The sequence below is a fragment of the Pleuronectes platessa genome, chromosome 19, assembly GCF_947347685.1.
Source record: "Pleuronectes platessa chromosome 19, fPlePla1.1, whole genome shotgun sequence".
In the NCBI taxonomy this organism is placed as follows: domain Eukaryota; kingdom Metazoa; phylum Chordata; class Actinopteri; order Pleuronectiformes; family Pleuronectidae; genus Pleuronectes; species Pleuronectes platessa.
The window spans coordinates 13,791,873-13,812,627 of NC_070644.1; the positions used below are offsets into that span (position 1 = coordinate 13,791,873).

At 43.1% G+C, this 20,755-nt stretch overlaps 2 protein-coding genes across 2 annotated transcripts; one reads left to right on the forward strand and one right to left on the reverse strand.

Moving 5' to 3' along the window:
* The first annotated feature begins 3,528 nt into the window (after nucleotides 1–3,528).
* On the forward strand, nucleotides 3,529–10,314 carry ggt1b (gamma-glutamyltransferase 1b). The gene is made up of 12 exons (XM_053411392.1): nucleotides 3,529–3,695; nucleotides 3,885–4,015; nucleotides 4,129–4,218; nucleotides 4,474–4,666; nucleotides 4,750–4,910; nucleotides 5,426–5,575; nucleotides 6,895–7,031; nucleotides 7,243–7,430; nucleotides 7,534–7,661; nucleotides 8,356–8,468; nucleotides 8,595–8,708; nucleotides 10,168–10,314. Exons 1-12 carry the CDS (start codon nucleotides 3,529–3,531, stop codon nucleotides 10,312–10,314), a joined length of 1,719 nt encoding a protein of 572 aa, XP_053267367.1.
* A 2,195-nt stretch (nucleotides 10,315–12,509) lies between these two features.
* On the reverse strand, nucleotides 12,510–19,709 carry ggt5b (gamma-glutamyltransferase 5b). Its single transcript, XM_053411839.1, has 12 exons — nucleotides 19,462–19,709; nucleotides 17,439–17,566; nucleotides 17,250–17,345; nucleotides 16,270–16,465; nucleotides 15,422–15,588; nucleotides 15,147–15,293; nucleotides 14,864–14,994; nucleotides 14,452–14,636; nucleotides 14,269–14,360; nucleotides 14,052–14,161; nucleotides 13,861–13,971; nucleotides 12,510–13,620 (listed from the first exon to the last, which is right to left on the reverse strand). Exons 1-12 carry the CDS (start codon nucleotides 19,632–19,634, stop codon nucleotides 13,474–13,476), a joined length of 1,683 nt encoding a protein of 560 aa, XP_053267814.1. The 5' UTR covers nucleotides 19,635–19,709; the 3' UTR covers nucleotides 12,510–13,473.
* Between the last annotated feature and the right edge of the window lie 1,046 nt (nucleotides 19,710–20,755).

Sequence of the window (20,755 nt, forward strand, 5' to 3'; positions counted from 1 at the left end):
AACTCCTTGGCTGCTCTCAGTACAGGAGGGACACCATTTTCTAACTCTGGTTTATGAGTTTACAATAATTTAAACTGGAGATGAATCATAGCCCTGGTTGTTCTGGGGGACGTGGTCCTCCTCTGTACAGCGTCAGGCCTGACTCATTCTTCTCTGTCTAGGTGTCTCAGTGGTCTCACAAACCTCCCTCCAGCACACAAAGTGATTTATAGACCAGTGTTTCCTTGGTTTTGTAGCACCACCACCGTGACACAGATGAGTTTGTCATGTATCATCAAGCTTGTCATCTATTCTTTGAATTCTAAAAGTAGCTGGCAGGCAGGACCTAATGTATTAATTGTGCTGCGGAGAACACAGCTCACTTTGGCACTTATCACCAAATGCTCCCTTGACGTCTCCGTCTCCGTCTGTGTTTGTGTTCCTTTATTTATTTTGTTTACATTTTTGCTTCTTTCAGGTGGTGGAAATGTTATAAACACAATCACTCACTCATGGTGAATCCTCCGGTGAGTGCCGCTAACATCGGGGCAGAGCTCAGAAGACAGCTACTAGTATTTGTAATGAGCCTGTACCTGTTATTGGCTGATAAAGCCGAGTAATCAATAGCGGAAAACACAATTCTGCCACAATCGAAATGGAAAATGAATGGAAAACTCTAAACAAATTCACACGAGAAAATCCCAGAATAAATAAAACCTAGCCCAATCATTTAACACTAAGTAGCAGATTGGGTTGGACTACAATAAAATGCCATAAGGCCAATAAAGCCTGTGCCAATAGGTATTTGAGGCAACAGCTGAAATAAACAACCAGCCTGAACTAACACTTTGCTAAATTATTTGAATTTTTTTGATTAAAACATTTAGCAATCAACTTGTCACTTGACAAAATAAAAATAGAAGCCCGACCCTGTGATGGTTGAGCCTGGAGCGGCTCGGATGTGTGCGGCACAGTGCTGCATGTGTCTCTGTTTGCATCGGAGCTTTGTGACTCTCCAAAGATATTTAGTGCAGCTGAAGGGCTGCAGCTGTGAAAACAGAACTGTTAGTGTTATCGCAGCTGGAGCTCACTGTCCGACGCAAGGACAACATGAATGAAAAAGAGTCGGCATTTGTCCCGACCCCCTAAGATGGCGCTATCCTTGTCAATTCTAAGTGTTGACAGTATTTCCTCGAGCCGTTTAAAGCCAAAATGGCACAATAACATTTCGTTTCGTTTTTGGTAATGAGATGATTCCGTTTTTTCTTCAAAGAACAAAGTGCTAACCTGTGACCCTAAAAATAACAATTGGATTGGGGGACACATTCAAGGCCGTGTGGAACTTAAACAAATTAGAGTTTTGAGCACTTTGAGTTTTTTCCTAATTCTCCTGGGCTTCCTAAGTCAGGGTTGAGAAAGCCTCTCCAGGCACCGTCCCCGTTGCCCTCCACCTATTGGCCTGCCTGCTTATTTAACTGACCCTGCTCGTCCGGCGCTGCGCCCCTTCACACTGTTCCCCCTGCAGTTTGCTCTTCTTCCCTCCCCTCGTGGCAGATGTGATCCTCTCCCTGCAGCCCTGAAAGCCTTCATTTTCCCGGTGAGGAGGCTCTTTATTTCAAACTTTAAATATCCGAGGTTTTTGCCAGCAGTTGTGCACAAAAAAACTGTTTGTTCTGTGGGGCTGCGTTGCATCGAAAGGAGCATGTGAAACAGGGGCCCCTGCTTTCTCCTTTTCTGTTGACTACCTCCAGTCATATGTCATCTATTTGAAATGAACCACCAGCATAGTGAGGCTACGGCTAGTTAATGTTGACACGGATATGTTTTAAGTGTCACTGCAGATAATGAACCATTCATCCAGTGGATTTGTTGTTTACACTCAGTTTCAAGGTCACGGAATTGCCCTCGCTATGCGTAGATTGAGCACAGATGACTAATTATTTGAATGATAGCTTGAAAATGTCCTCTCAAGTCGTCGCTTCTGTCTGCGTGTGTGCGTTTGCTATCCCTCGCAGGTTAGGGTTTTATGGTGGGGTGGGTTAAAGTTTAAGGACTTTGTAGTAGTTACATATTGAGCACCACGGAAGCCCTATTACCTATCAACTGCTGCACATCGTGGCAACCGCTCACAGGGAGCAGCCAGTTGCTGAGGCCTGCCGAGAGGAATCGAGGTAAGAGAGAACGCCGTTCGTCTCAGCGATTCAGGAGCTGCAGTTTCTGAGGAACAGTCGACCTGAATCACAGAATTATTACATATGAGAATTTGTGTCGGGCAATTTAACAGGTTTTAATCGGTGTCTCTTTTGTGGCAGTAGAAGATGTGGAGGCAGGCTGCAGCGATTTTTATATAAATGGCTTGTGCGCTGTAATATGCAACAGAATCTCTGGTGTTGTGCAACCAAGTCATTTCACTTGCCTGGTTACATAATCCGGTTTCCTTCCTTTGACAGACACGGAATCTGCATGACAGTGGGCTTTAGGGTTTGGAGGTATTATTAGGCTAAAATACTCCAGGCGCCTTTTTCTCTTTGTGTCTTATTGGCTGTGGAAAGTATAGAGCCACAGCTACCACAGGATGTTTGCATAATCATTTAGAGGCTTATTGGCCACCGGGAGCTCGGTATACATGATTCATGTTATTTGTGTTTGCTCTATTATTTTAAATGTACATTTCGAAACAGTGCAGTAGTTTTGTTTACAGCAGGTAATTTCTGTTTGAGACGGAAGAATGATATATATTTTTTTATATTTCAGATTTTTAAATAGATTTGGACATTTAGAAATTCAACTCCATGTAATCTCTGACATGAGGTAATCTCGAGTCGTATGTGTTTGCGATGTTAATTCTTTCGGGATGTTTGGTTTCTGTAGCATGATATGTTTGTTGACAGGCTGAATTCATTAAGTTGAACTGTTTCATACGTATTTCAATGTGTACGTTAAGATGAAGAATCTGAATTTTCTTTTGGAGATGGAATGGAATTTTTTGGGAGTCAGTTGATAATCCTTTAATGCAATTGGCTGTTTAGAAAATTCACTTGTAGCCAACTGTATGGAGAGGTGCAATCAGTTCAAAGGATGGTTCCAGTTAAATATCTGCACAGGAGATTATGTTTTTTTATTTGTTAGACTGTTATTTTGCAGCAATACACAAAAGTACCACAAAATATGGATTTAGGCCTATGTATGGATCAGGGAAGAACCATTTAATTTATTTTTGTGAATATTTTTCTTTCTTTTAAACAGTAATAATTCATGGATTTATGAATTCAAAACAATGTGGCTCACTTAGGGAGCTGATATCATTGAATGTGTGAGTGTTGGGCCTCGGCGGAGCTGTGCGCTCAACCGAGTGACATTCTGGTCACATGACATGCGATGTGCAACTCTTGCCAATGAGTTAACACTGGGTTTTACTTGTTACTAATTTCCCAAAGTGCAGTTTATTTTTATTTCAGGTGAATTTTCAAATTCATTTCAGATTCAAATTATACGCTTTTCTCTTAACAGACATTCAATGAATTGTGTATTCCCTACTTAGCTGTTAAAATGGTCAAGAAGACAATCTTCGTGGCCCTGGCGATACTGCTGGTGGCGGCCGTTGCCACCTTTGTGGGTGTCTTCTTCACCGTGGGGACGAAGAAGATCCCAGTTCAGAAGGTGTACCTGAAGGCAGCTGTGGCAGCAGATGCTGGGCCGTGTTCAGAGGTCGGCAGGTGAGAGATACTGTAAACAGACTCGTTTGTGCATTCAGACATACAACGTAAACAGACACACTCATGCATGTAATCCAAGTGAACCTGCTTTATTTTAATGTGCTTCACCTGCACAGGATCATAAGATGTTTACTCCAATCCTCCAGCTTATCTCTCCTGTGTGTTTAAATATTTTTTTTTTTACCATAGAGATATACTGCAGAAAGGAGGATCTGCAGTAGATGCCTCCATAGCTACTTTACTCTGTGTTGGACTCATGAACGCTCACAGTATGGGCATCGGAGGAGGACTTTTCTTCACAATCTACAATGCAACAACTGGTACACAATGAAATCTTCTGTTGTTTGCTTTCCCACTCGCACAACAAACCCACAAACCTCCCTTATAACCTGGATCCTGTCATGGCTTTTCCTCCCTTGTCCCTTATGAACAGGTAAAGTTGAAACCATCGACGCCAGGGAGACGGCACCTCGCAATGCAACAGAGAACATGTTTGGGAACAGCACAGATTCAGCTCAGAGAGGTAATGTTTAACCTTTGCTATCAGACATGGAAATGAGCCAAGGAAAGCTAATGTGACATAAGATGGCCTTGTGATAGTGACAGAGAAAATGACGGATAAGTGTTTGTTTGTGTAGTGTCAATTGAGTCTACACAACTAGCTCAGAGAAAGTAGGGATTAAAAAAAGATTTGCACAAGTGCCCTAAACTGATGTTGGAATAAGTTATGAGCCAATAACACAAGGACCTGTTCCCTTGTTTTCCCCGTGTTTGGCAGGAGGGTTGTCTATCGCTGTACCAGGGGAGATTCGAGGTTATGAGATGGCACACAGGCGACATGGGAAACTGCCGTGGAAGGACTTGTTCCAGCCGAGCATTCGTCTTGCAGAAGACGGTTTTCCTCTGGGCAGGGCGCTCGCCTCTGCTCTGTCCAAAAACCAGAAAACAATCATCGATGACCCGGCTCTGTGGTGAGAGACGTCAGGTCAAAGTATAAAAAATCATTCACTTCATTCACATCGCCATCTTTAAGTTATCCTCTCCTCTTTTTCAGTGAAGTGTTTTGTGGGAAAGCGGGTGAGGTCCTGAAGGAAAACGAAACCATTAAATTTACCCAGCTTGCAAAAACCTATCAGAGGATAGCTGAGGAGGGTCCTGATGCTTTCTACGAGGGAACACTGGCTCAGAGCCTTGTCAACGATATTCAGGCCAAAGGTAATTTATGTTTTGATTGTCTCCAGAAAACCTCTTTTGTTCAAATAGCCAGACCTCATCTTATCTTATCCTAAATTTATTTTTATTCAAATTAGAGAATTAGTTAAACACATATTACTCATAGAAAAAGCTGCTTCTTTGTTTTTCAGGTCACATTATGTAATACAGTATATGATTAACTGAATTAATTTCAGACTCTAAACAAGAACCCGCCTACTTCAAATAACAGCTGTGGCAAGTTTCCAGCTTTGGGATTAATGGTGAAGAAGTTGCATCTTCATAATCTTTATTAAATTTGTGCAGATTTGATCTTGTGTCTGTACCCACGGAGCAAAAATACATTATAGCTGTCATCGTTATTGCTGCTGTCGTTATCACGAAATGTCATACGCTGAAACCTCAGGATATGTGATATCATATTTAAAATGCTCCTCTCATTTCCATGGTATAGGGAGGATTTGTGTTTCCAGCTCTGTCCAAGTGTGCATTCCAAGTGTTTGTCGATCTGTGTTTAGGCGGTATCATCACAATGGAGGATCTGAGGGATTATAAGGCTCTCTTGGATGAGGAACCGTTAAGTGTGGATGTGGGGGAGTACAAGATGGCTGTTCCAAATGCCCCCGCGAGCGGCCCTGTGCTCTCGCTGATATTAAACATCCTGAATGGTAAGCCTTGATGTGTTGTCCAAAAACAGCCCGAGTGGGAAGAGAGCGAGCTCTAACGGGAGCTGCCTTCACTTCGCTCGTCCCCGTCGCAGAGAGGACTCCTCTGTGAGCAGCAGCCCGAGCTGCACTTAAAATGAAAAAGCTCCGTCGATCCTCAGGTTACCTAAGAGCACCTTGAACCATAGTGTCACATGACTGCAGCAATATAATTTAGGCTGTAAACAATAAGAGTCGTTTTTTTCTTCCCATAGGCCAATGTTCAAATCGTTGGCTACAAACTTTACCCCCCCAAAAAGTTATGTTTACTGCCGACTACTGTTGTTTTTCAATATTCCGCTCAACTTCCGTTTTAAGTTTAAAATACTAAAACTTAACTGGTGTCACAAACAAACTGGAAGTGGAAGAACAAATGAGAAAGTGTAACCAGTTTATTCTTGCCTCATACAAGTAACACCTGACGTTGCTCTGTTATGTAAAGCAAACTATTTCAAGTGTAATATATTTTTTTATCATACATTGTACATAGGGCAAGATGATCATACAAATACAATCATCCATCTGGTAACGCTGCCTGAAACAATCAGATAGATAGATAGATGGATACTTTATTAATCCCGTGGGAAATTTAGGTCATCCAGTAGCTTATACACCTCACCGACATACATACATAAATCACATATACATAGGGAGAACATATTACAGGTACAGATGGTGCCACCTGAAGCATTACTACCTTGCTACCTTTCCTTCTATCATCCTGTAATCCTGTGTTATTTCCGCTGCTTCTAAATTTGAAACAGAAAACCCAAAACTCTCCGTGTCGAGGACGCCGTCTGCCTCTGGGGATTAAATGAGAAACTTCCCTTTTGAAGAGTTTAATCCCCCTGAACCTTCCCTCGATCTCCTCTGACTGACCCCCCCCCCCCCCCCCCCCGCCTCATACAACACCAATCTCAACATTCTTCTTCTAATTGGACACAGTTGAGTGGTGGAGGCTTCCCGGACACTTTTCAGACACCGCCCAGAACTTTCATGCAGCTCAGCGTGACTCCCGTCTCCGTCCGACAGCTGAGACCCGTCAAACCAAACCTCAGCTGGTTCCCAGAGGCTTTCCTCCTCTTCCCTCCTCTGTGCCTGTCAGCTCAGGCTAATGCTCACGTCACAGCAGCGTTAGGACTAAATACAAACAACACGGGGACATTCTGGGTCTAGACTGTTCTAGCCCCGTCTCCTTCTACCTGAGCCCCCATTGGAATGAAGACAGATGAATGAGGCTGCGGTTTAAATCGAGTTACTGATGACAGTCGTGTTTTCCACAGGGTACAACTTCACCTCGGACAGTATGGGAAGCACCGGGAATAAGATCCTCACGTACCATCGCATCGTGGAGGCCTTTCGCTTTGCTTATGCAAAGAGGACGTTGCTCGGAGATCGGAGGTTTCTGAACCTCACCGATGTAAGGACACGACTTACAACTCCTTCAAGGGAATGGAAGAGTGATTAGATACAGGGTCAAATGTCTTAAGATTAATTGAGTAATTGGCTTAATATAACCACAAAAAAACTCACATGGCAATACAAATATGAAATACTAACCCAACACATTTGCTGTTTATTCAATTGTAAAACTTGAATCCATTCTTAATGTCCCGCTATCGTCCCCAAAGCTCATCAAGAATATGACTTCAAGTTTCTTTGCCAACGAGCTGCGTGAGAGGATCACAGACGACACCACACATCCCATGAATTACTATGAGCCCGAGTTTTACGTGCCTGACAACCAGGGGACCTCGCACATGTCCGTGGTGGCAGAAGATGGAAGCGCTGTGGCGGCCACCAGCACCATCAACCATTTGTATGATGTCCTCACTGGACTCGATACATATTGTTCTTCACCATGACTTACTGTGTGTCTCTAGCTCCCCTGATGTCCTAATGGTTTTTCGGTTTCCTTGCAGTTTGGGTTCCAAAGTCATGTCAGGATCCACGGGGATACTTCTCAACAACGAGATGGACGACTTCAGCTCTCCGTACATCACAAACGGCTTTGGTGTGCCTCCTTCACCCAACAACTTCATCAGGCCAGGTTAGATAAAGACACACACACACACACACTGAAATACACGATCCTCAGGAAACATTAAAACTGTAATATCAGTCGGCAGTTTTGTTTGGAAAGTAAAAGAAAATCATGAACTGAATCAGAATCAGCTTTATTGGCCAAGTATGTTTGCACGAACAGGGAATTTGACTTGGTGCTTACACAGAATACACATCACAAAACAAATATCACAAAACAAAACAAAGCAAAACAAAACAATACAAACAGTCCGAACAGTGCGACGGTCTATGAAAAGAAGTGCGGGTGTGCATATTACAATTATCCAGTGAGGGTGAAATAAGTAAACATAATTAAATATAATTATAATATATATTATATATAATATAATATAATTTCGGGAGTAACTGTTGGTTATTATAAGGATCCAGAGTTATTGCACAGTGCCACAGTGGGTTGGCTGTTCGGACGTGAGACGGCGAGGGGGAAGAAACTGTTTTTGTGTCAATCAAATGTATTAGAGCCATTTCTAAGTTTTAAAATATGATTGTTTATAACAAGATGATTAAGTGTGGATATTTTGACATTGAACAAGAGAAACAAATATTTTCCGAGGACATGCATCTATGAGGCCCATCAAAACAATTAATCCAATAAACAATCCAAACATTGTAAGACAGTTAAACATAAATAACACTGGACTTACAATTCCATTCAAAAGGGAAAAGGCCGATGTCGTCCATGTGTCCAGCCATCCTCATTGATAAAAACAACAAGGTGAAGATGGTGGTCGGAGGCTCGGGAGGAACGAAAATCACGACTTCCATTGCTCAGGTAAGAGACCCGAACCTCCGTGAGAAGCTGACTCAGCATTGTATCCATCAGTCCTGGTGGTGTTGTTAAGGAGCCCCCCCCCCCCCCCCCCCCCCCCCCGTGGCTGCTGTGTTTTCTGGGTTCCAGGTGATTCTGAACACACTGTTCTTCGACCTCGATCTGGAAAAGGCCGTGTCGAAGCCGCGGCTCCACAACCAGCTGAGTCCCAACGCCACCGTCGCCGAGCCCGACTTTGACAAAGTGAGTGTCGCGGACAAACGGCTGTGATCTGTGTGATGAACAGCAGGGGCAGTGTGGTGTGGGGGACGATCCTTCAGCCGAACACTGGCAGCGGGGACACTGTTCATTATATTTACCTCCAGGGATCTGTAATGGAGCGAGGAGAAAAAAACATCACAGCGCCGGGTTTGGCTAATGGTGTCATTTGAGGCCTGGACAGAAATAAAGACTGATTAATTTCGTGATGCATTAGAAGTGCTCGTAAAGATTAAAACTTTATTCCACATATTGTACCAGAGTTTCTGATAAGCTGTCATTGCTGCTCAGGTAAAGATACAAACTTCCTGTAAACTGTGACTCTGCTGCTCGTCCCACAGTAAACATGACTCAGGTTATAACCAGCAGGTGTAAACACAAACAGTTGTTGTTCAATTATTCATAGAAATGCAGCGCACGTTGTAAACAGGCCTGTTTTGAATGGGCCGTTTGTGTGGCCTGTGGTTATTGCTGGTTGCAGCTGTTAAAGTGACCTGCAGGAATTTGGCCGCAGCAAATAAAAACCAGCTCATGGGCTCGGTCTGCAGAACCCGGAAGCTGCACAAAGAGCAGTTCACCTGTTTGATCAAAGTTCAGTGAACCATGAGAGTCAGATCCCCAACGGGAGAATCCCATATCGATTATGTAAAGTCACTGTTGTTGTGAACGCAGAGTCCCTGCCGCCGCTGGTCGCCTTTTTATTCAAATTTTATAAATATTGAACAAATCAAATGTCTTAATCACTCCAAATTCAATTCTACACTTCTTTGGACCCCTAAAAAAAGACCTTTCCCAAGTGTGAATTAGATCAGATCAACGGTTCCTGTGATCTGCATTCACAGATTTCTGGAATCATTAAATACGGCCTCTTTAGGAAAGCCCTGATTTTAAACTTAACTTTCATTAAAAATGTCATTATCCTTTCTTCTCCGTCAGGATATTTCCCGCTACACATTTAAACATGCGTTACTTCCTTAAAGTTTCCAAGAAGAGAACACAACCTTGAATATTACTTTGATGAGAAATCATTAGCTGGCTCATATAATAATAAATGCCATAACTGGCCATGAGGTTCTTATCTGTTAGCAATGCTACAATATAAACTTCTTATACAACATTAACATCACGTTGATTGTGAGACACATCACAGCTTCATTGTTTTCTTTGATTTCAGACGTACTAAAGAGTTTTTACAAGCAGATTTGACTCAGTGTAAATGTTTAGAGCAGGTGTCGGCAGACTGATATTTTCTTTTTTTACATTTTGTGTTTTTATTCTTTATTAGTCTTTGCTGCTCTTTTGACTTCCCCTTTTTTTCTTATAAGAGCTGGTCTTCAATCAATGCAAATGAAGATAAACATCAGCCTAAATCCACTTATTCATCTATTAGCCCATCTATGCCATCACATTCTTACCCTATATTTTCTATTTTGTCATTTTACAGGACGTCATGCAGGGTTTGGCAGCAAAGCACCACGAGACGGAGTTCCTCAAAGCGTCCGGAGCTGTGGTGCAGGCGGTGGTTCGTCAGGTGGACGGACTCCACGCTCAGTCGGACCCTCGAAAGTGGGCCTACGCTGCGGGGTACTGAGGTCGTACACACACGCCTGTGACTGTGCATGGAGGCTGTAGCCGTGTGAATCTCGACTCCGGTGGAAACTGGGAGATTAGACTGGTTTCAAAGGGGCAGGAGCAAACCCTCAGCCGTCTTTCACAACAATTGTTCCCTCATCACGTTAAAATAAGGCTCATGTACTTCATAGCATGCGACTCAGATAACGGGAGAACCCTTGTTTGTTATGACCTTTGACAACAAAGTGCCTCACAACTGATTCTGAATATTGAATCTTAAGTTTTATTTGTGTGTCACCTCCTCTTTGTGTGTAAATAAGAAAATGAACTTTGAGGAGGACGTGGAATATTATTTAATATAGTTTTACTGAAATCAATTTTGCACGTGTCCCAGTCAGAAATGTGTTTGATTCCTTCTTATTTATGAAGCACACGTCATCAGCTGTGTGGAGCTGCTTTGTTGTAATGATCTACGTTTGAAATGTACGTGACACCGACAGTAATAACTAACAACTAAACGCAATATTTAACAAATAAATCAAAAGTCCAACAGCGAACTCAACTTTGAACTCTGTCATTAAAGACTAACATGTTTCCCTTGGCTCGTTCATGTGAGATAACAGCAAACACAGAGAGAGAGAGAGAGCAGGCGGGAGCTGCTGCAAAACACCTCGGGGACAAACAGTCCTGCAGCACGTATTTAATGACTTACAGTAATTCCCCACAACCCAGAGTGCAATGGCCTGTAATGATCCCATAACAACATTACAGCTGTTGCTGCTCACTGTCCCTACTGGGACTCTGGCCGCCTCCTCTCTCAGCCGGGATGTAAATCGTGTTACACAACTACACTCACTGAAAAGTATAAATTTAAAAAAGGCTTTATTAGCTTCTAGCTACAATGGACTGTGATACACATATATGATTAAAACAATGTTTTACTCACAGCACACACACACGAGATTAAATGAAGGCTTTTCCCAGTGTGAATTATTTATTTTGTCATTTTCAGCGTTAGTGGAAATTACTTATTTTCGTCCGTATCGATTTTACAGAGTTCAAGCATGAAACGGGGGGAGAGAAGGAGTGAAAACCCACCCAGAGGACTCGAGCCTCCCTGTGCATCGAGCCCATTAGCTCTCCTGCAAGTGCAGCCTTCTGAAAAATGTGTTGCACCAAATGGTTTAGTCCTTTCATCAAGTCGGTGCAATAGATGCTGCAGATGCTTTGTGTTTGCCTGATGTGTTACAGATGTTCGGCAAAGGTCCTTTCACTTGATATTTGTTACTGTAACCAAGGAGGCTATAAATTATCAGTTTGTATTTTTTGTAGGAGCGATTACTTAATTTGGTGCAGATCCAAAAACAAATCTGGATCTTTGGTGGAGGTCAAAGCTCTACTCTGCTTGTTTTGCTTGTCTTATTGGTAAAAAGAAAAATAAATATTTGGAAAGAGAGGACACCGATTTAAAAGATATTTGCCTTAGGTCCCTTTAGTCTGCAGAGGTAATGGTGAATGTAAAAATGAGTTGTCCAGCTGGAGTTTTACTTTAAGGCCCAATTAAAGATGACCTCACCTCTACTGCTCACAAAACATGACCTTAGATCTGTATCTATCAAAGTCTTCATCGTTTTAATTCACCCCCATCTGCCTCGAGTGCATCCCGATAGTTTTCAGATTGACTTTGCTTCATCAGGCGACATTGTGGCTAAAAAATGGCGCTCGAGGTCGAACCGAATAGACACAATTCTCCGATAGGCCCTGAGGCCTCTGCTCCACACACTCGCTCACTTTAAGTGGCAGTTTGTACAAAGAGGGGCATCTCACCACACCAGGGCTTATCACAGCCACAGCTTATCCACATTAACTCGTTTGTCACACAACAAAGACGCCGCGGCTTCAGACAGACAAAAGATTTGCATGTTCTCAGAATTCACATCTCTTGGCTCCAAGGGAAACGGAGCAGGATCCACTTCAGAAATCATCATTAATTCATGAGTCTCTCCTCTGAAATGCATCTCATTAGTGCTTCTATTGTTTCAGTGCTGCTGTGGAATGAGGGAAACATGGAGGTGATTACTGCTGATCATACAACGATGGATAAATGTTTAAAGAGATGTAGAGGGTGGAAAAAAGCTTCTTGTAGGTGTGAGCGAGTCAACGACAGGTTCTGTTTTGGGATTTTTTTATTGTGACAAAACATATTTCAAGGTAAAGAATTTTAGCACAAATGTGAAATAATTTTACAAAACACGTTAAAAAAATAGAAGGCACTGTAAGAAAATAAGTATGAGGATTTTGCTCCTTAAGAATCTGCTCAGTTTTTTCGAAAAAATAAATTCTGCATTGTTTCCTCCCAAAGGACGATCAGAAGGTGCTGCAGGATCTAAATAAAGCTGTTTCACATTCATAGATAAGGTCACAGTCAAAGTTGGAGCTGACGTCCTTCGACAGCATCGAACTCACACGTCCGTCTGGGTGTCACTGCGGAGGAACGCACGGCTCATCGACAGTTCTTTTAGACGGATCATCTCATTTTCACTGTTGTTTACAGACTTGGTATTTCACAGCCGTGGGGTGGCCTTTTGTCGATCTGTACTGTAGATCTGGTTTTATGACTCTGTGGTGCACACGCTGCAGTCAGGAGGGCGTAGTCCTTCACTTCTATAAAAGCAGATCTCAACAGGAGCTGTTTCATGTGCGTCATATTAGAGGTATGCTGACATCAGTGTATGTGCGTTCAATCAGCTCAAAGGAGAGCTACAGTTTGTCTCGGCTAGTTTTGCTTACGGCATCATTTCTTCAACTCAAACTCAGTCCTTTGCTGAGATCTGGGAACATCTGACGAGGAATGACACGTGTCGTCAAGTTGGATTAAAACTGAAAGTGATTTCAATAATCTGGCTCAGATAAAATTATAATTTTTTCCTTCTCTAACTTTTTCTTAAGGCGTGTTGCTGATTCCCAGGATCTCTGTGATCACTGTGGAGGCTACAACGCTGACTAGTTTGATAGGAAAGATGGATTTATGATGAGCAGCAAATATCCTTTGAGATTACATGCGTCCTGTTTTTCACATTCTGTCATCAGGGATGCGGCACATTCATTGTTCTTGAGGCATAAGCTTCGGTCGGTCTTCAGGGCGGATGTCAGTGGGATGGCGTTGTGTCCTCCCCGGTCAGTATCCAGACGACACTCCAAACTTCCTTTTGTCTGATACAGCTACGATGCAGCCTTTGTCTTTCTCCAAACCATTGACCACATTGAGGAAGTATTTCCAGGTTCCAACTTTGTGTCCAAGACCCATGAGGCCATCGCTCACAGTCTGAGGACACACACACACAAACACACACAGACACACACAAACACATATTAACACCACATGTCCTTCCCACTTCAGAGTTTAATACTGATTGCGGCTCAATTAAATGTGTCTTTGGAGGGATTACGCCCCAATAATCTCCATCAGAATCCATGGATTTAATAGAAATGTTATTCATTTCACAGGCTGGTGAATTTGAATGCTGTTAATGGAAAGTGAGGATGAAGACATGTAATACTTCACCTTGTCAAAACCAGGCTCAAAGTTCGCGTCATTATTGGTGTCGACATACACGATGGGAGCAGCGATGGCGTCTCTCAGACTCATCCCCAGCCACAGGTGATTTATTAAAGACTGCGACAACAGTGGAGCGTCACGTCAGCAAACAAATAAGTCAACAGGACAAGCAAGTAGGCAAAGTTCAACTGAGTTACCGAGGCCACCGCTGAGAGGATCAAGCTTCCTCCTGATCCACCAATCACGAGGAGTCCTCCAGACTCCAGCTCCAGTATCGCTGGAGTCATGGAGGAGGGAGGCTGCTCACCTGTGGAAACAGTTGGACTCCACATCAGATTGAAAAGAGACGTAATGTCTACGTGAGGAGTAAAGGTCTAAGATTCAAGTGGCTCCGGTCCCTGTCTGTGACTCTACCTGCCCTCACTGAGTCCGCTCGCCCACAGAAGTCGGCCAGCTCATTGTTGAGGATGACGCCCGTTCGTGGGGAGTAAATGGCTCCTCCGAATCTACACGACCAAACACACAGTAAGCCGAGGGGATGAACTCTGCACCCCAGCGTCATTTCTCAGAATCAGACAGTGGCCTCTTCCTGCTCACAATTGGTTTATGGTGCTGGTGGCCGAGACGACCAGTCCGTCTTCATCCATGACGGACACGTGCGTTGTCCCGACTTGATCGGGAGGCGGCTGGACGTTGTAGTAGTAGGATTTCTCATGGGCTTGTTTTGAGATCATCTCTCTGATGCGTTTAATGAAGGAGGGATCGATCAGGTGTTCTGCACTCTGGAAAAAGAACATCACAATGAGACGCTGCCGAAACATCCTCTGCTGGGCTGAGATGAAATCATGTCCACACTGAATGTCAAACCACTGCTTCCTCTTTTCTGCCTGACCTCGTGATGATATTTGAGGCCCTCCGGCGAAACGTGCACTCGGACGATCGTGAATTGATTTACTCCCCACAGATTTAGGTCCCCACAAGATGAAAGTGAGTAAAATAAGATCCCAACCTTATTGTTATTAAAGACCGGATCTCTGATGTTCGTCTTTTCTCCGTTAGCGAATTTAAGTGCCTCTATGTAAAGATGGTACATCTGAATCTTGTGTTCACCTTTCAAGTAGTTTGGAGCCAACGAGAACTCTGCGGAGCAAGAGAACAACAATGTTTGTTAAGAGAAAATTTTGTTTTATTGTCTTTGAGTTTTCCTATTCTTTATCATTCACAGTAAACGATAAGATGATTCAGTTCAGTTCAGGTTATTCTAAAGAAAATGAAAAAACAACGCTTGAAACCTTTCATGAGTCTGAGAACGAAGCCAAGCATGGCGCCCCCAGCAGGCGGTGGCGGGATGTGCATTTTAGTATTTCCTAAAGGTACCGTCCATGCATCCTCCACCCGCACCTTGAACGAGTTTAGATCCTCCATTGTTAACGTCCCACCTAAAAGAACCATGCAGAACATAAAGACAGCTCGTTTTTATCTTTTAGTGTGTCATTTTTAGCCCATTAGCTTTTTCTGTCCATTCCCCCTTGCAACCCCAACCAACAGTATTCCATCTTCGCCTCACCTTGTTCTTGTATGTCTTGGATTAAGTCCTGTCCTATCTTGCCAGTGTAGAAGGCATCTGCCCCCAGCTGCGCTACGGTTTGCAGGGTTTCAGCTAGTTTAGAAAACTTCAGGGTGTCTCCTTGGCTCAGAACAGTTTGGTTCTTGTTGCACAGAACTTGCAGAGAACTGGAAAAAAAAAGTCAATGTGAAGAAGAAAATCTATGTATTAGAAAATGTCATAAACACAACAAAACAAAATGTTCATACTTGTACAATACAGCCTCATTTGGGTGACCTCTGTGACCTCTGTTTGTTTCATGCAATTCACCTCAGTCAGATCATCTACTGAATTACACAGTTGGCTGAATTCTCTCAGATATTCGGTTCCTGCATCCGAGCGCCCACTTTGAATCGCTCACACGGAGTTTTTCACACCAAAACTAACCCCCAGACGACCCCTTTCTAAACCTGGCATTTGGGAAAAGCAACATTTCACAAATATTTCTGAAAGAAGGCGAGTGTGGCTTTTATTTCTGGGTCATGTAACCGCTCCAAAATTGCTGCGGTAACCTTTTTTTTTTTTACTGTTTGCAAATAAGTCACTTCCACTAAACCAGAAAGTGTTGGAGTTAACGAGTCGACCAGGCTGAACTATTACACAACGTGAAATCCTGATGGTTAAATGTTCAGGATCAATTGCTAATCGGGTAGGTTACATAAAAGAAAGGTGAAATTAGTTAAACTGAGAATTTAGACCCTTTGTGTTTATCAGTGTGCTCAAACATTTCTTATCAGCGTTCCGTCACTGCAGATATTCTTTTAGCTTTGCTGACAATGATCACATTTCCAGCCCTAAAGTCACTGTACCAGAGAGATGAGGGTTCCACGATGCCTTTCACCAGAGGGACATTCAGGAGGTTTCCCAGATACTGCGGCAAAGGGAATCCCTCTCTGGCCAGTTTGATTGTGGGCTCGAACAGCTCGGCCCAGGGCAGCTTCCCGTACTGCTTGTGAAGGGCCTGGTAGCCCCGCAGCTCTCCGGGCACGCCGATCCACTGGCTGCCTGCAGAGTCGAAAGGGTTAAACAGTGCCGCTGCATTCAACACATAATGGAAACATGAGTGATAAAAGCTTCAGATGGACTGATGAACGTAAAATAAGAGGAGGAGCAATGCAGTGAAAACTAGAAGCACATTCCTCCACCAAGCCAAACAGTCCCTCTGATTCCTATCAAGCTGAATTGCAAACACTCATAAATATCTATATCCATAACAGCTAATGTGCCTGATCTTTTTTAATTAAGACCCATGAATTATTCCCCTCGGGAATCAGTGCAAATGGGATAAAAGAAGTCAGATCTATTGCCATCACCTGCTCGCGGGACTACATCACCCCTCTCGTCCAGAACCTCCTCCTCTTCCTCACCAGGAGAGCCCTCTGACCAGGCTCCGTCCTGCCTCACAGACATCCACTCAAAACCCCACCTCTTTAGAACTGCTTTCAATGTGTGACAACGTTTTGTTTTTATCTTTAATTTGTTTTTCTTTTTGACCTCTTTCAAGCCTTTTTAAAAAGGTCCTGAATCCAACCTATGATCTGGATCCCCACCACGACTGTTTAGGTTCTTCCCTGACACATGCTTCCACAAAGTATCATAGTAGCATAGTAACCTCTTTGGTGCAGGTAATAAAGTGTTACCTCTGATTTCTAACAGGCTTATAAGAGGACGTCTGAAACACCATGTTAAAGTTGCAAGATAGTGGATTAGTCAAACATTTCTCTCCGTTGATTTATGAGGAACAACCGCAGAAGGAGATGATTTGAAATTGATTCTCCACTCAGCTCACCTAAGGAAGGTGAGAATTTAATGGGACAGTCGTTCAACAGGTTTGGCTTGAACGACTGCGGGACCGTCTCTCTGAAGTTGTAGACCTTGACGCGGCCTGAGAAGAGATCAGAGATTAGAAGAATCAATGCATAACGCTTTTGGAAGAGTCCAATCCCAGGTGTCAGTAAATGAATGAGAGGACCCCCACCTGTTGTATCTCTTATAGTGACGATAGACCCTCCTCCGATCCCCATGCTCTGAGGATTGACCAGGGACGTGCACAGAAGAGCTGCAATGGTGCCATCTACTGCCGAGCCGCCCTGCTGCAGCATGCGCCTGGAAAAAACAGCCAGTTTACACAGGATTTATGGGAACATGCTCGGCACGTGCCTAGAGAGCCTATTAATGGCTGAATGAATATCAGTGCTGAGCTCAGGGTTACAAGGTGAAATATGTATGTGCTTCCAAGAGGCAAGTTTAACCATGTCCTGGTGCTTGAGGCCTCATAGAGCAAGTAGCCTCAAATCAGGCATGGGGGTTGGAAGTGTTGACTGAGCGCCACGAGAAGGCATCGCTGGGAGTGTTCTGGTTCAGTAGGTCAGGCAGACCCAGAGAGGAAACAGGAGGCGGAGCAACAGATTACGAATTATTCGGGTAATCAAATTAAAGTTGTCTCAAAGGCTGTGTTTGTGCCTTTATACCGGAGATGCAATAAGTTCATTAAGTTTTGAGCAGGTGCCAGATGAAATTGAGTTTGCATAGTTTGCACAGGAAACACTGAACTGATACAATTTGCGTGCAGATGCTGCAGCTCGGCTCAATTCAGGTGGGGTCTATTTTCTATCCGTATAAAAAGTTTCAAGACTTTTGTGTTCGTTTTAACTTATCTATCTAAGTGTAATTGAATAATTTGCTCTGTTTTTTTGAGGTTCAACGGTGCAGTCTCAGACCTTCTTGATTTCTATATATAAATACATAGGTAGGGCTTCCCATCACGTGGACTTGTTGCCTGTTGCCTCAGTGCGCCTCTGTTCCTGTGGAACCTGAGGGATCTCATACATTGTCTTTGCTTTGAACTTGGAAACAACCTCCTGACAATTCATGGCAATGAAAAAATCATAATAACTTCCAGTAAGTGAAAACAAAAGCCGGAAGTGGTTCATGCACATTCCAGGAAAAAACTCTTTATCCCCCTCTTAATCTAATGTAGGACTCAACCATTGACTGACACCCCGGGGAGTGTTTAAAGCCTGCGGTGAGTATTATGAGAGTAAAATCATGGCATGTTCCCCAACTGAAAAAAAAAGGCTTTAAAAGGTTGATACATGATGTTTTGAAAGCTCGAAAGCTGATATTAAAACAGCTTTTAAGCATGATTAGTTTTGAAGTCTTGTTCTGTCATGTTTGGAAGGGGAGAGTGAGGTAAGGGGTATTCAGCTGCAACATGCAACATCACCACCAGATATCACTAACCTCTACACACTGATCCTTTAATGGCCACTGTTATTTAAGACGTTTTTTTAATTATTTTTATAATCTTCTCTCACTAATAATTCTAACAATGAACGTGACAATTTTGTGTCAATCTTTGTTTAAAGAACACAAGATGTTAAAGGAACAATTAGCTAAATATAAAGTGTTGGAGCTGAAAGCAAACAAGGAATGACTTAATGTGCGGATGTTAAACATATGATTGGCCCCTCTTTGAGTCGTGGCCCCTTCATGGTCCCTCACTTAGTAAAATCCTAGATCTGCCACAGCTCGTAGCCTGTTTCTTCTCACTTGAAGTACAGTTCATCACAGGTCCATACATGACTACTAACTTTAGTGATGCATTACACTATATTAGATTTCAAGCTTTCAAAGCCTTTTTTTTCACTTCCGGGGTATGACGTGATGATTCTCTCACATGAATGGATAATCAATGGCTTGTCTGCACACTGTCCTGCAGCTCATTGTCTTCATTCTTCATACAGAGCACATCAAATCTCTTAATATGCTTATGTCATGACTCAGATCAGCTCTTTATCCCACACACATGGCCAGTAACACTCTCATTGGCTGGAGTTATCACAGTGACTAAAGAACCAAGCGTGGTAAACAAAAACAAAAACAACAAACCCGTCTATTAACGCACAAAAACAAACTTTTGCATTACACCAACACTCACTGATCAAACGGTAAATCAGGATAGACCAAACCAAACTTTCCGGTTCCAGGGAGACACTTACCTGCCGATGTCAGAGCAGCGCTGCGAGTCGGCGGACACGGCCGCGCGCCTGAAGCTGCCTCCGGGACATGTGGTCCCCGACAGTGACGCGATCCACACGCAGAGCACAGCCACGGTGCAAACCACGCACACCAGCACACAGCATCTGAACAGACAGGGCCTTAAGTTAGCCATTTAACCCTCTGCTGAGACTGCGGGAGAAAGTGTGGCTGCTTTCCTGTAAGTGCCCACGCGTTTAATGATAATCTGGGCTGCCAAATCTTCTGGGTTCACTCCTCCTCCTCCTCATCCTCATCCTCCTCCTCCTCACCCCATCAACTGGCCATCATCCACCCTGAAGTGAAACTGAAAAGGAAGGAGACTGAATGACTTAATACTTACTGTAAATGTCTGTAACACCCCTGACACTATCTGCCCCCATCCCCAAAACTAAAGACCGGGAAATAAGAACCACAACATAATCAGTACTGTGTGTAAAACTCCCCCGAAAGTATTCACTGTGTGAATGACAACAGCTGTTTGTAGATAGATGGAAGTGTGGCGATCAGAGCAGGATTAGGTACATTTCAAAGCTTAATGTTGTTTAGAATGAATGCATACATCAATACAGCCAGACACGTCATCTCAGGAATTTCACCTGGAGAATTGTTCAGATTTAGTAATACCTGTACCTAAGCATTCACATTCATTATACTGAGGCAGTAGACGTGGTGCTTTTTGACAAAATATAATAATTTTTATCATAAAAATTGCATGTCTTATAAGGCAGTCAAATCCAGTCAAACAGGGACGTGGGGGAAGGGGGACCTGTTTATGTACAAATAAACACAATATACCCAAAAACCTATGGGGCTGGCAGCCGCCAGGTAACAAAATAATTAAACTAAGGCCCAAATTACTCAGAAAAGAATATCAAAATTAAAGTAAATCAGCTGTGGCAATAGGCCAGGCCCTTGACAGTTACATAAAACACATTGGACATGTCAAAACAGGTAATGCAGGCAAAACAGCGAGGCTAGGCAAAACAGTTAAGTAGGCAAAACATCCAAGATAGGCAAAACAGCAAAGGTAGGCAAAACAGATATTTATCATATTTAAGGAACATATATGTACAAACAGCTGCTGTCATTTAAACATTGCAACATCAACTGCAGGAGCTATTTCATTAGTTGATAAATTGTGGTTATTATTATTTGTTGTTGTCTATTTTTAGACTCTAGGGAGCAGGCACTAAGCACTAGAGCAGTTAGGAGTCCAATTAAAGGTTAACAATGCATGAAAAGAATAATGCGTGT